The following is a 12,814-nucleotide window of genomic DNA, read 5'->3' on the forward strand; positions in this document are numbered from 1 at the left end:
GACGCATATAGACAATAGTCACAAAAACATATTGTGTACCCACAAACATTGTGAAATTAAACATATTAGAAACGTGAAATAGAAAAGTTCTTCTCGCCACACAAACGATCCCACTCAAAGGTAAATGACGATGAACAAACCCTTGTACTGGTGCAATTTCTTCAGTGCTTTATTGTGCATGTATTCTCGCCCAGCAAGCCCGCCATGACGCGTTTCGCCTCCTCCAAGTGGCTTGATCACATAACATGTCATCGACATAAAGGAGGGTATTTGAAGTGCAAAAGTGCACGAACATGGCTCCATTCAATGTAAACAATATATGAAAACTGAGGACATACTCTTTTATACTGCCCTTTGATTAAATAAAAGACATAGTGTCTAAAATCAGTCATCAATCACAGTACAAAAATTCCAAATATATAAATAACATTAAATACATATGTGAAAAATATATCAGAAGTTATTTACATAAGAATAAATAAATACATATATATAAATATTTAAATATTCATACATAAAATACAATGTTAAAAATCATTATATTCAGATTCATAAATAGTTCATCTAATTTATATCTGATAAAAAAGTATATCGTCTTTCCAAAGAATGAAGCCCAAGTGGGCCAATACAGACATTGAGCCATCCAACTATAAATCCTGAATTAGGAACTCATTAGATACCCTCCTTAAGGTACTGCAAGCAAAATGAATAGATTGGTGCCTGTGCTTAATAACCGTAAAATCTTAAAGTGCTACATCGTGTAAACATATAAAAATAAACTTATACATGTAATAAAATCAGGGAATGATGGTGTCACACTTTCCTTGTTGTTATTCATTTCTGTAACGACCTTCATTCTAAACACATCAATGTGCCAATCTGCAATCATATTGTAGAGAGGTGGGCTACCTAGTCAATGCTATAGAAAGGCATACATGTCCTCACTGGCGTTCAATCCCCCTGGATTTTTACTTTCTAATTCCAATATGTAACGTGTCTCTAAGAGACTCAGTATGGCTTCTCTGTCTCCTCCACGTTTTAGGGGCAACACTGTATCAATTAAAAAGTATTGGAGGAACTTGGGATCACTGTTATGTCTTAGCTCGAAATGGCCTGCCACTGGATAAGCCTGATCCTTTCCTGTGATAGCCCAATATGCTGTAGGATCCTTGTGTGGGCGGGCAGTCAGTGCTGCTCACATATTGTAACCCACATGGACACTGCAGCACATAGACCGCATAGTCAGTTTTACAGGTTAATTTCTTGTTAATAGGTACTGGTTCAGATCTAAACGGACTGGTAAAATGGGTCTTATTGCAGCCGTGTCTACAAGCTTTGCAGATTGAGTATTTTTTAAACCTCTGATTAGCCCCATCCATGTACTAGAGATGGAAACCTCTGGGCTGTTGCTTACCAGAACATTGCCCATGGAGGGAGATTTTCTAAGGGTTAATTCAGGCTTGTTAGGAACCAAACTGCCTATAACAGGGTCTCCCTTCACCAGATTCTAATTTTTATAGAAGATTTTCCTGATCTCAGAGTGCTGCTTATTAAAAGTTAAAATGACTCTGGGCTGTATCTTTGGTTGTCTGATGTTCGGCTTAACCACTGCATTTTTGGAAATTAGCGCCTGATGTCTAGTTAAGATTTTGGTGCGTACAATAGCCTTATTGAGAATCTCTTTAGAGTATCCTCTCGCCAAAAAACGCTTTTTGCTAGCTTCCTGTGCTTTAATGCATTCTGAATCAGAACTACAAATTCTTCTGATGTGCAGCATCTTCCCGTAGGGGATACTGCATATCAGATGATGCAGATGTTGACTAGCCGCATGCAGCATAGTATTTCCCGCAGTTGGTTTTCTGTGTAATTTTGTAGCCAAACTAGTGTCTTCCACATACACTTCAACGTCAAGAAAACAAATTGACTTTTCCATCAATCATAGATGTAAATTGTAGATTCAAGTTGTTATCATTCAATTAATTTACAAATGCGGCAGCCTTACTTTGTGGGCCTCTCCAAACCATAAACAAGTCATCAATATATCTTAGATATAATACAACAGGTTCCTCCATAATAGCTCGGTGCTCACCCATGAGAACCAGCTCCTCCCACAGCCCCATGAGCAAACATGCAAAGCTGGGGGAGAAGCAGGCTCCCATGTCCACACCCCTTATTTGTTGAAATACCTGATTATTGAAAATGAAAGAATTCTGCTCTAGGCATACTTGTAACATAGTTAAAATCATCTTGTTGTGGTTTGAAAAGTTCATTGGGCGTTTGTTTAGATAGTGTTCCACAGCTTTTAATCCGTCGCAATGTCTAATTGACGTATATAGTGAAGTGACGTCCAAAGTCATTAATAGACAATCTGCATTCCAGGTCACATCCTCCAATTTGTGAATGAAATCTGTGGTGTCTTGGACAAAGGAAGTCAAGCCTTTTACCCACTCCTGCAAGAAAAAAATCAATGTACTTGGAAATATTTTCAGTTGAACTGTTTATGGCTGAAATTATCAGCCTGGCAGGTGGTGTGTCGATGTTTTTATCTTCTTTTGGTATCAAATAAAATGTAGGAATAACCGGATGTTCTTTCTTAAGAAAACAAAATTCGTCATTTGAAATTAGGTTGCTGCTCCTCCATGCTACCAGCTTTGAATTTTGGTCGAACCATTCTGCCTTGATAGCTAATATATTGCTCTTTCTATATCACATTGGGTCCCCCAATTGGGATTCCACTTCCTTTATGTACATAGAGCGTGGCCATAAAACGATGGTCCCACCTTTATCTGTTGTCTCACGATAATGTTCCGATCAGATTCCAGCTTTTTAATCATATGTTTGTAGCATTGATTTTGTTCGTTAATAGCAAAATGCTTTTTATTTGTGTCAACATACAATTTTTTCAGATCTTGAGCGATCAGTTCTTGGTAAACATCCAGGTTATCATGTGTCATGACAGTTTGAAACACTGATTTTGGTTTAAACAGAGTCCTACAAATACCCAAGTCCTCCACTGATGTTGAGACTGTCATGTCTGTGAAATTGTTACCTTAATTTTGAAGTGACCAAATGTCCTCAAACATCGGGCGCTCTCCTGCAGTTAGTAGGGATGGGCTACTGGGTATTTCACTTTGAGTCTTTCTATATGGCTGTAGGTGATGGAATTTGTTGAGTTTCAACTTTCCTACAAATCTATATGCGTCCATACAAGTGTTGGCATAATTGAAGTTAAACGGCGGACAATATGACAGCCCTAATCCGAGGACTGCTTCATCTTTCTGTGTTAGCTTCATGTTTGTAAGGTTGATTACTGTGTTGGTGCCGATGGTTGGATCGGGGTTTGATTTTTGTATTGATTCCATTTGCCCCTTGTCGCTTTCTTTCCTCCGCTTTTCTTTTCTTTTGCAGGATATGCGTCTTTGGTGCCGCTTGCGATTGGCCCTTTGCTGTTTAGTTTGCTGCCTGTTTGTATTCTGGGTCTCAGCGTGTCCCGGCGATCTTGGCAATGGAAGCTTACCTCCTGCACCAAGGACAGCTTTGTAAACTTCATCCTGTGTGTTATGCCCTGATCTTCGAACTCAAGCTTTAACGGTGTCATACCTACGGGCAAATGTGAACAACTGTCCGTTGTGGTAATCTAGCCGGTCACCCTCGAATTTGAACGTCTTTCTTTTCTTTATTACATGCTCATCCTTCCCCAACTTTATCATCATATCATCTCTAATTTTTTTCCTTTTTTTTCATTTAGTCATTTACTTCCATCCTACTTATTTCTACTTCCAACATTTTCGATTTCCATTTGGAGTTTCACGCAGTCACTCGCCGCTTACTTGACTAAAATGTCCATTAGTTTGCTCGAAGACTCCAGATTAGTCTCTGCCCATTCGGCCAACATGGCCGGATCCGGATTATCGTAGCTCGGTGCCAAGGTAATGCGGAGACCTCTCGGCATTCTCTCCACTTGAAGATATCGGGACAACGATTTGTTCTCCCAGCGCTTTGCTTGTTCCTTTCGCATAAATTTTTCCAGTTTTCTAAACATTTCCCTTGCATTAGGATTGCCAATGCCTGCATCAATATGCCTAGAAGTGGTCGGCTCCCCTGCTGGGGAGTCTATGGACATGGACTAGGCAGCCTCCTCCCTATGTCGTAACACATCTGCGGACATGCTTGCTACTTATTTATGGCGTTTTTAGGCACAGCACTGAGAACGTGCGCTTACTCTTTTCTTTCTCTTCTATTTAACCAGACTGAGCCACAGCAACGCATGGCCGGGTACAGCTAGTCTATATAAATAAAAATGTAAATGTTATTTTGTTCAAAATCGTGAATCTCTAAGAGTTCTTCATCGATTGCTTTGAAATTTTGACACAACTTGGGATTCGAATACGCACGTGTTTTCATATACACAACGTTGGATTCCAATACGCGCGTGTCGAATATGCACGTGTGTTTATCAAAAGCCCGGACAGACACATAAAAATGTCAATGTTCATTTGTTCAAAATCTTAAATCTCCGAAAGTTCATCACCGATTGCTTTGAAATTTTGACACAACGTTGGATTCGATTAATCGCCTGTTTATAGATACACAACGTAGGATTCGAATACGCGCATGTCCAATACGCACGTGTTTTTAATCGAAAGGCCGAACAGACCCTATCGATTTGGTTGCTGCGCAACAACTACAAGGGACGCATAGAGACAATAGTCTACATATATTAGGATGGACAGTTGGTGTCAGGATAGCAGACCGGGAAGTGGGTGGAGTGAGGGGGGAGGAGTTGGTTCACTTTGTAACATTAAGAAAGGACGCATAGAGACAATAGTCTACATATATTAGGATGGACAGTTGGTGTCAGAATGGCAGACCGGAAAGTGGGTGGAGGGAGCGGGGAGGAGTTGGTTCACTTTGCAACATTAGCCTGTGTTTATATATACACAACGTTGGATTAGAATACGCGTGTGTACAATACCCGCGTGCTTTTAATCAAAAGGCCGAACAGACCCTATTGATATGCTTGCTGCGCAACAACTACAAGGGACGCATAGAGACAATAGTCACAAAAACATATAGGGCCCGATTCACAGAATGAACTTAAGACTAAATCCTAAACTTACTACTATTTGGTATTCACAGAATGCACTTACTACTTTCGGGATTCACAGAGTGAACTTACTACTTTCGGGATTCACAGAAGGAACTTACTACTTTCGGTATTCACAGAATAGATTTAAGACTACTAACTTTACGTCTGCACTCGGGCCGTAAATTCCGTCCCGGAGGCGGAGTTTCCGGATTGGGGGCGGAGCGTACGGCCCGGAGGCGGAGCTTCCGGGCCAGAGGCGGAGTTTGCAGCTTGGAGGCGGAGCTTCCGGCCCAGAGGTGGAGATTTCAGCCATGGCTAAATACCCACCTCTGTGCCCTGGAGTGCAATTACCTGGCTAAATACTCCTGCAGATCATTGAAAAACAGAAAACCTAGTGAATAATTAAAGGGGCATATACTTGATTTTTTCAGATGTAGTGAGGTGTTCATGGCTTCCATGTCCTGTTGTTGTTTCCTTTTGAAAGGGTCATCAGAAAATGTGTTTTATTTCTGAGAAATGCATTTTAAGAAACTAAAAAATATATACATTGCCACTTTATTTTATAAGTTTTCAGAAATAAGAAATTGGATTATGAAAATGTATTGTGTAATATCAAACACAGGCAGAAATAACATTTCACATGATCAGTGGGAATGTAAAAAGGAATACTAAATTATATGGCAGTGTAAAGGACATAGCACAATCTTCACATTAAATTCCCAATTACTATACAAGCATATGGATACATGCATAACTCAGCACTTGTAACTTTTGAGTGACTATTATACAAAAAAAAAGATGTATCCCACTTAAGGGGTCATAATCCTGAATGGAGCAGTCAACCTTAGCTAACTGAACACTTTGAATTTTTTAGCAATTTTTATCATAACCCATAACAAGATAAATCAGCCAAACACACAATATTTATTGAAATATTCTAAAACATTGAACACAACCTTCTGTACTTACAGCTGGGAGGGTGAGCATTCCAATAGAATCTGCAAAGAAAAGAAGAATGATGTGTAAGTCATGCTATATGTTTATTATACAGAGGATATACACCAGAGTGGTTTAAATATGCTAGTGAGAGTTAAAGGAACAGCATTCCATACCTTGATAAAAGATAAGATTTTAAATAACGGTAGTAGATCATCAGTGAAGGAATAAGAATGGCACAAATGGAGAGAGCAAGAGGTGGTAAGGATGAGCTTGGAAAAACATTGACTACCACTGCTGAATCATGGAACAGTGAGGAGAGCAGTAATTCCTGAAACGTTATGGCTGACAGAATTTATGTATTAAGATTAAGAATAATAGAGTGCATATAATCACTGCATCTTCAATATTACCAAAAAACGATTTAGGACAGACCGTAACACATTAAAAGAATGTTGAGCCATTGACGTTTCTATCCCTCCCTGGCTTTCTCCTTCCTTCAGATGATGATATATATTTTAAACAGTGAGCCTCTTGAGAGATATAAATTGTGCACCTTACTACTAAACATCCATGATTCAAAAGTCAATCATAGAATGAGGAAAATCACTACCATTTTCAGCTTCCTGTCAAGTCCACAATACTTAGCTTCACAACTATCGGTCCAAAAAGTTGATGCTGTTATGTGTATGACAAGTGAGTCTTCAGCCGGAAGTGTCTCTAACCACCATGGTATGCTACCAGATTATTTTAGACTAAATATCATCTGATATAAATAATGTGTCCTATCTATTGTTACTATGTGGTAAACATCACATCTACACTCAGTGGAATAATATTTTGGTCATACAACTTCCACCATGAATGTGATATTAGCAGTTTCTGATATTGCTTGCTTGGCATAGCATGTATCCTGCATTTTGGGCTCAGTCTATATTGTATTACCAATAAATGTGTGCTAACGGGGTTCACGTACAATACAGAGTAGTTCCAAGTTACTGTATTTGTGGTGTAGCCCACTCATACCAGCCACTGCCACCATCCTCTGTCTCCCAGAATTGTGGAATACCTGAGAAGACCTCCTGGTGATGGTAAGGCACCAGGCCTATCATTATCATAGCACCAGCTAGTAAACTGAGAATTCTACTTCAGTTATGGCTACTATCACCAAGGAAACCCCACTTCCTTTTGCAGCAATTTCTTTCACAACTTATGCAAACCTTCCCAAAGTCTGTCTTAAGAGGACACGAGCCTTCCCCTCGACAAATGGCTGGAGTATGTGTCCTTTTCTGGTATTCTGATCTATAGGCCCTCGGGCCCTAGGTCTACTTTTAGCCATGAGCTACTGACAATTTTAGAACCTTACATTGACAGGCCTAATATGACCATTTTGGGAGACTTCAATTTCCATTTGGAAAATTCAACCTCTGGCGACACCTCTATCCTGCTAGACTCCCTGGCCTCTTGTGGACTGCTGCAAGAAGTAAGAAGTCCCACCCATTTAGCTGGACATATCTTGGACGGGGTTTTACCAATGACCAGAGGCTAGAAACAGGTTCCCCCTTCCCTTGTCCTGGTCAGATCATATGGCTATCCAACTTGAAGTTACTCTTCAATATCCTTCCGTGTCCTTATTGGACACCAGTAAGTGGGTGATGAAAAGGAATTATAGGGGAATGAACAATGAGACGCTTGCCCCTTTGATGTCTAGTCTTAGGCCCCTTGCGATGAGGGACACTGACCCAGCTGCCCTTGACCTTTATAACACTATTGCAAGTGCAGTGGATACTCTGGCTCTGGCTAAGCAGCGCTACTCTGCCAGAAAGCGAGCTTCGGCTCCCTGGTACTGTGACTCCCTCAGACTTCTGAGACAGGGCTGCAGGAAACAAGAGAGACTTTGGAGATCTCACCTTGATCCGAAGGAAAGAGAAAAACACAAAAATTTGCTTACGGGGTACAAAACCGCGGTATTGACGGAAAAGAAGGCCCACTTTGCCAAGCTGACTGCCTCACTTAGCTCCCCTAGGGATTTGTTCAAAATCATAGATTCCCTGTCCATCCTCCAGTCACCCATCCCATAGTGGCATCCCAGGAACTGTGTGATCAGATTGCTACTTTCTTTCATTCTAAGATAGTGGACATCCACACAGCCTTAGAAGTCCTCAATTTAGATTCAGAGGCTTCATCTTCTTCTTTGGTGGCACCCCCACTGGAAGATCCGGTGACTGGACCTTGTAGCAATTTTTCAAACTTCCCCTCCCTCACATTGGACCAACTGGGCAGCCTTCTGGATAAGCTTAAATCTGGGTCCCCTTTGGACCCCTGACCCCTGAAGATTCTCAAAGAGTGTAGAGAGGTAGTGCTGCCTTCACTCTTGGAAGTGATGAATCTGGCAATCTCCGAAGGGGCCTTCCCTACTTCGTGGAAAATGGCGATTGTCAAGCCCCTCCTAAAGAAAGCCACCTTAGATCCTGGAATCTTGAAGAACTTTCGCTCCATATCCCTGCTTCCTGCCCCCGCCAAAATGCTCGAGGCTCATCTCAACCATCATCTGAGTACCTTCCTGGATAACTCTAGCCTGCTGGATTCTTCTCAGCATGGCTTCCGGAAGGCATACAGCACTGAGTCCGCCCTTACAGTGGCTATCAATAACATCCGGGCTAAGGTCGACAGTGGTCAGACTACCCTTCTGATCCTGCTCGACCTGACAGCTGCATTTGATACCTTGTCCCCCTCCATTATGGCTACCCGCCTTAGTGAGATGGGAGTGGACGGATCAGCACTGCGCCTCCTGACATCCTTTCTCAACCAGCGAACTCAAAGGGTTAAGCTGGGTAACTACCTCTCGCCAGTTAAGCCTGTGCAGTGTGGGGTCCCTCAGGGTTCATCTTTGAGCCCCACACTTTTTAATATCTACGTGGCCCCACTTGCCAGGCTTGTAAGATCGTTTGGTCTGGAAGTTCTATCATATGCTGATGACACCCAGATTATGGTCTCCCTTTCTCAATCGGTGAACGCCACTGCGCTTAACTTCAGGAACTGCATGGAAGCAGTTGCGGGCTGGATGATTAAGAACTTCCTAAAATTAAATGGGGAAAAAACGAAGTTCCTATCTTTGGTGGCAAACAGGAGATCTGGTCAATGGACTGGTGGCCTTCTGCTCTTGGCGCCTGCCCCTTGCCCTCCCAATCTGCCCGCAACTTGGGTGTTATTCTGGACACCACGTTATCTTTTGACAAGCAAGTTAGCAGGACTGTTTCAACCTGCTGTGGTGTTCTAAGAATCTTGAAAAAGATTACACACTACTTTACCCCTGAAGCACGAAAACAGGTTACGGTTGCTCTCATTTCCTCTAGGCTGGATTACTGCAGCGCACTGTATCTCAGCATAAATAAAAGACTGGTTCAACGCCTACAAATAGTACAGAATGCGGCAGCCAGGTTCGTTGTCGATGCCCCTAGACACGCATCAGGCTCCCTTATTAGGAAAGATCTGCACTGGTTACCTATTCATGCCAGGATACATTTCAAGGTACTATGCATCACCTATAGTGCTCTGCATGGGTCTGGAGCTGAAGATATGTCCTTTTATGCTCCGGGTAGGGCCCTACGCTCCGCCAATAAGAACCTTCTGTCCTTCCCTCGAGTTCATAAGGCCAGATGGGGAGGGAGGGCCTTTCTTGCCCTCGCTCCCAGATTGTGGAACACTCTTCCTGCCGAGCTCAAAGGGCAAACTTCGCTTGCATCTTTCCGCAAAGCATTAAAGACCTGGCTCTTCTTAGCAGCCTACCTGTAGTTGGCGCATCTTTACACCTCAAACAGCTGTGCCATCTTGTATGCGCCCTGATGCCCTTGGGCTAAGTTGCGCTTTACAAATCCCTCCTCACTCGCTCACTCACTCAGTTCCATTTCAGGCACATCCCTGGTGTAATCACCCCTCTCCCAGTTCAAGAACTGGTTTTCCACCCTGCTGGCAGCCCAGACAGATTATATGAGGTGACTTTGGGATTGAATGGTTTCACCTCTTGAGACCTCCCCATTTGGGATCTACATTTAATATAACAATTGGCTACTATTTCACTGGTGCGTTTTATGGGCCACGTTATTGGGAAGTTGTATGAACCTATTAAAGGTAGTCATTCAGTTCAAGTCTTGTCACAATCCAATCGAATGGCAAATGTCACTATTCAATCCATGTATAAAAATCCAAGTCTTCAAATTCTTAGTTCATCTGTTTTTGTTTTCATTTTCTTCACACGTCATGGGTTCTCAGTACATCAGCCAACACGTGTTTTGTCGTGCAGCTATCTAACACTTTGACTTCCTCGGAGCTATAAGTATTAGATTTGGCTCCCATATGTTCAAATCCTAGAGTCGATCATTTTTTTTCAATTCCCGTCCATATATAATTCCAGGTACAGGAGGGTGAAATCTTCAAATCAGTTCCTTTTATCGCTTATGGCGAAGGCATTCATCGGAGAATTGGAGGGATCTACTGCTTGATAAGAGCGGATTTGCGAAGCGGTAGAAAAATGGAAATCTAGTACCCAGGATTACGTTAAAGCAGGAATCTAAGCAATAGAAGGAACTGATTTGAAGATTTGAAGAACAACGGCCAACAGCAAATATGTGAAGAAACCCTGAGTGAAATGTCAGGACTCAACTATTACACCTTTCCAGAGATTTTAACTTCTATAAATTGTGATAGGATTTTTACACAAATGAGCTTGAAATTATGCGATGTGGCATATTGTTGCATGACAAGTGTAATGCAAAATGCCAAAAATTATGCAATATTGCAATGGCCTACTTATCAGAGCTGTGTGTTGATCTCTGTAAGACTGCCTTTAACCACTGCCAACTCACTTGCAGAAGAATTTGGGGCTAGTGGATGCTGACTAAGGCATTCTAAGGACTGTACCAGGGATGTGAGCAGGATGAGCAATGGCGGTCTGGCTGCTGTTCAACAGCAATAAGGATGCTTCTTGGACTTAAATGGATACAGTAAGCCCAACCCAAGTATGATCTGGAGTGGCTGCAAAGGTGGTAGCGGTGATGTACTTCTCCGAACAACTGGTACCATGGTGTTATTACCAGTTCAGCCAGTATGACATCATGGAAGCTAGAATCAGTTCCTGGCTGGTTTGGGTAGAGACATTTTTGTCATAAGACACCCACATGGCAAAGTCACAAGTGGATGTAACAGTAACGACTATCAACTTTAATAGTTATAGATTTCTCTGCAGTTGATGGCTTGTTTGTGTATTTTCAGTAGTTATTCCACGTGGGGTCTAGTTTTCTAATGCATTTGAACTCTATAATTCTACTTCTAGTCAACTGTGGGTAGTGGTCAAAGTGATGGGATCAGAGGGGCATGATGTGTCCAAACGTTTTTAATTTAAGAAAAACAGTTCACCTACTTTTTATGAAAAGGCAACTGTCCTGGGACAGTTCATTTTGAGAGCTGAAATGCTTAGCTGAAGTGTAAGGCAGTATGTCTCCTGTGCTGTGAAATCAAAGGTGGTGCAGATGTAGAAAAAGGGGTTCTGCTGCAGTACCCCCTACTTTTTGCCTGGTGTCTGATGCAACTTTGACAAAGTGTGTACTGGGGTGCTGCTAATCAGGCCTAGTACCTGTGTTCTTTTCTGTAAACGGTATCATTGTTTCCACAATTGGCACACCTCTGGCTCACATATTATTCCCTTGTAAAAGGTACCAGTTGTACCAAGGACATTGTGAACATAGAGGTTCTGTAAGGGCTGCAGCATGCATTATGCCACCATAAGTGGCCCCTCACCTAACACCTACACACTGCCATTGCAGACTGTGTGTTTAGATGCAGGTAATACTGAAGAGTCAACATGGCACACATCCAAACTGTGGCATAAGTAAGTCACCCCTCTAGCAAGACTCACCACGATAGAGCAGGGTGCACTATACCACAGATGAGGGCATAGCTGCATGAGCAATATGTCCCTACAGTGTCTAAGTCCATTCTTAGACACTGTAAGTGCAGTGGGGCCACATTGAGTACACAGGCTGGGAATTTGTCATTACGAACTCCACAGCTCCATGATGGCTTTACTGAATGCTGGGAAGCTTGATATCAATCTTCTCTCCACAATAAACCCACACTGATGCCAGTGTTGGGTTTCTTGTAAAATGCACTCAGATGGCATCTTAGAGATGCACCCTGAAATAAAACCAACTCTCTGGTGTCTAGCTAACTGGTCTGCATCAGTATGACACTTCCAGACATGTTTCTGACCCCTTGAGGTGGGAGGCTTGTGCTCTTGTGGGTCAGAAAAAAAGTTGGAGCTGGGTGGAGGTGCTTCACACCTACCACCAAGCAAGAACAGCCTTCAGGGTGGTGATACTCAAAGGTTTTCTGAAATTTGTTAGGATAGTCAGGGCCTCTCCAGCTAGGGGAGATGCCTGCCTCCTGACCATGCCCTAGTCCCTAAGTAGAGCAGAAGAACCCTTGCCACCATAGCAAACCAGACATCTGTAGACAGGTCCCTGCCTTCTAGAACTGAAGTAGCTCTTAAATGATGTTTTGACACCGCTCCAGCAACCACCAAAATCCTAGTTAGTGCTTACATCCTTATATTCTAATACCACAGGGCTACAATAAACTGCTTACGGTGTTAGACACTTCCTACATAGCTGACAAGGATAGAGCACCTGTTAATGCACAAGAATCCTACACTCCCTTTAAGCTTTGTCTGAATACGCAGAGGGTTAATATACCTTCTCCAAAGAACATGTACCATGCAGATCACAGAACTGT

General features: G+C 42.4%; 1 protein-coding gene across 1 annotated transcript in view; it reads right to left on the minus strand.

The window, feature by feature from the left end:
- LOC147707494 (CD109 antigen-like) overlaps positions 1–12,814 on the minus strand; it is a 502,391-nt gene that overhangs the window by 416,742 nt on the left and 72,835 nt on the right. Inside the window, exon 3 of the mRNA XM_086926510.1 lies at positions 6,059–6,087. Within this exon, the coding sequence (XP_086782636.1) occupies positions 6,059–6,087 (29 nt within the window). The remainder of the gene's footprint in view (positions 1–6,058; positions 6,088–12,814) is intronic.

Source organism: Lissotriton vulgaris, chromosome 6 (genome assembly GCF_964263255.1).
Source record: "Lissotriton vulgaris chromosome 6, aLisVul1.2, whole genome shotgun sequence".
In the NCBI taxonomy this organism is placed as follows: Eukaryota; Metazoa; Chordata; class Amphibia; order Caudata; family Salamandridae; genus Lissotriton; species Lissotriton vulgaris.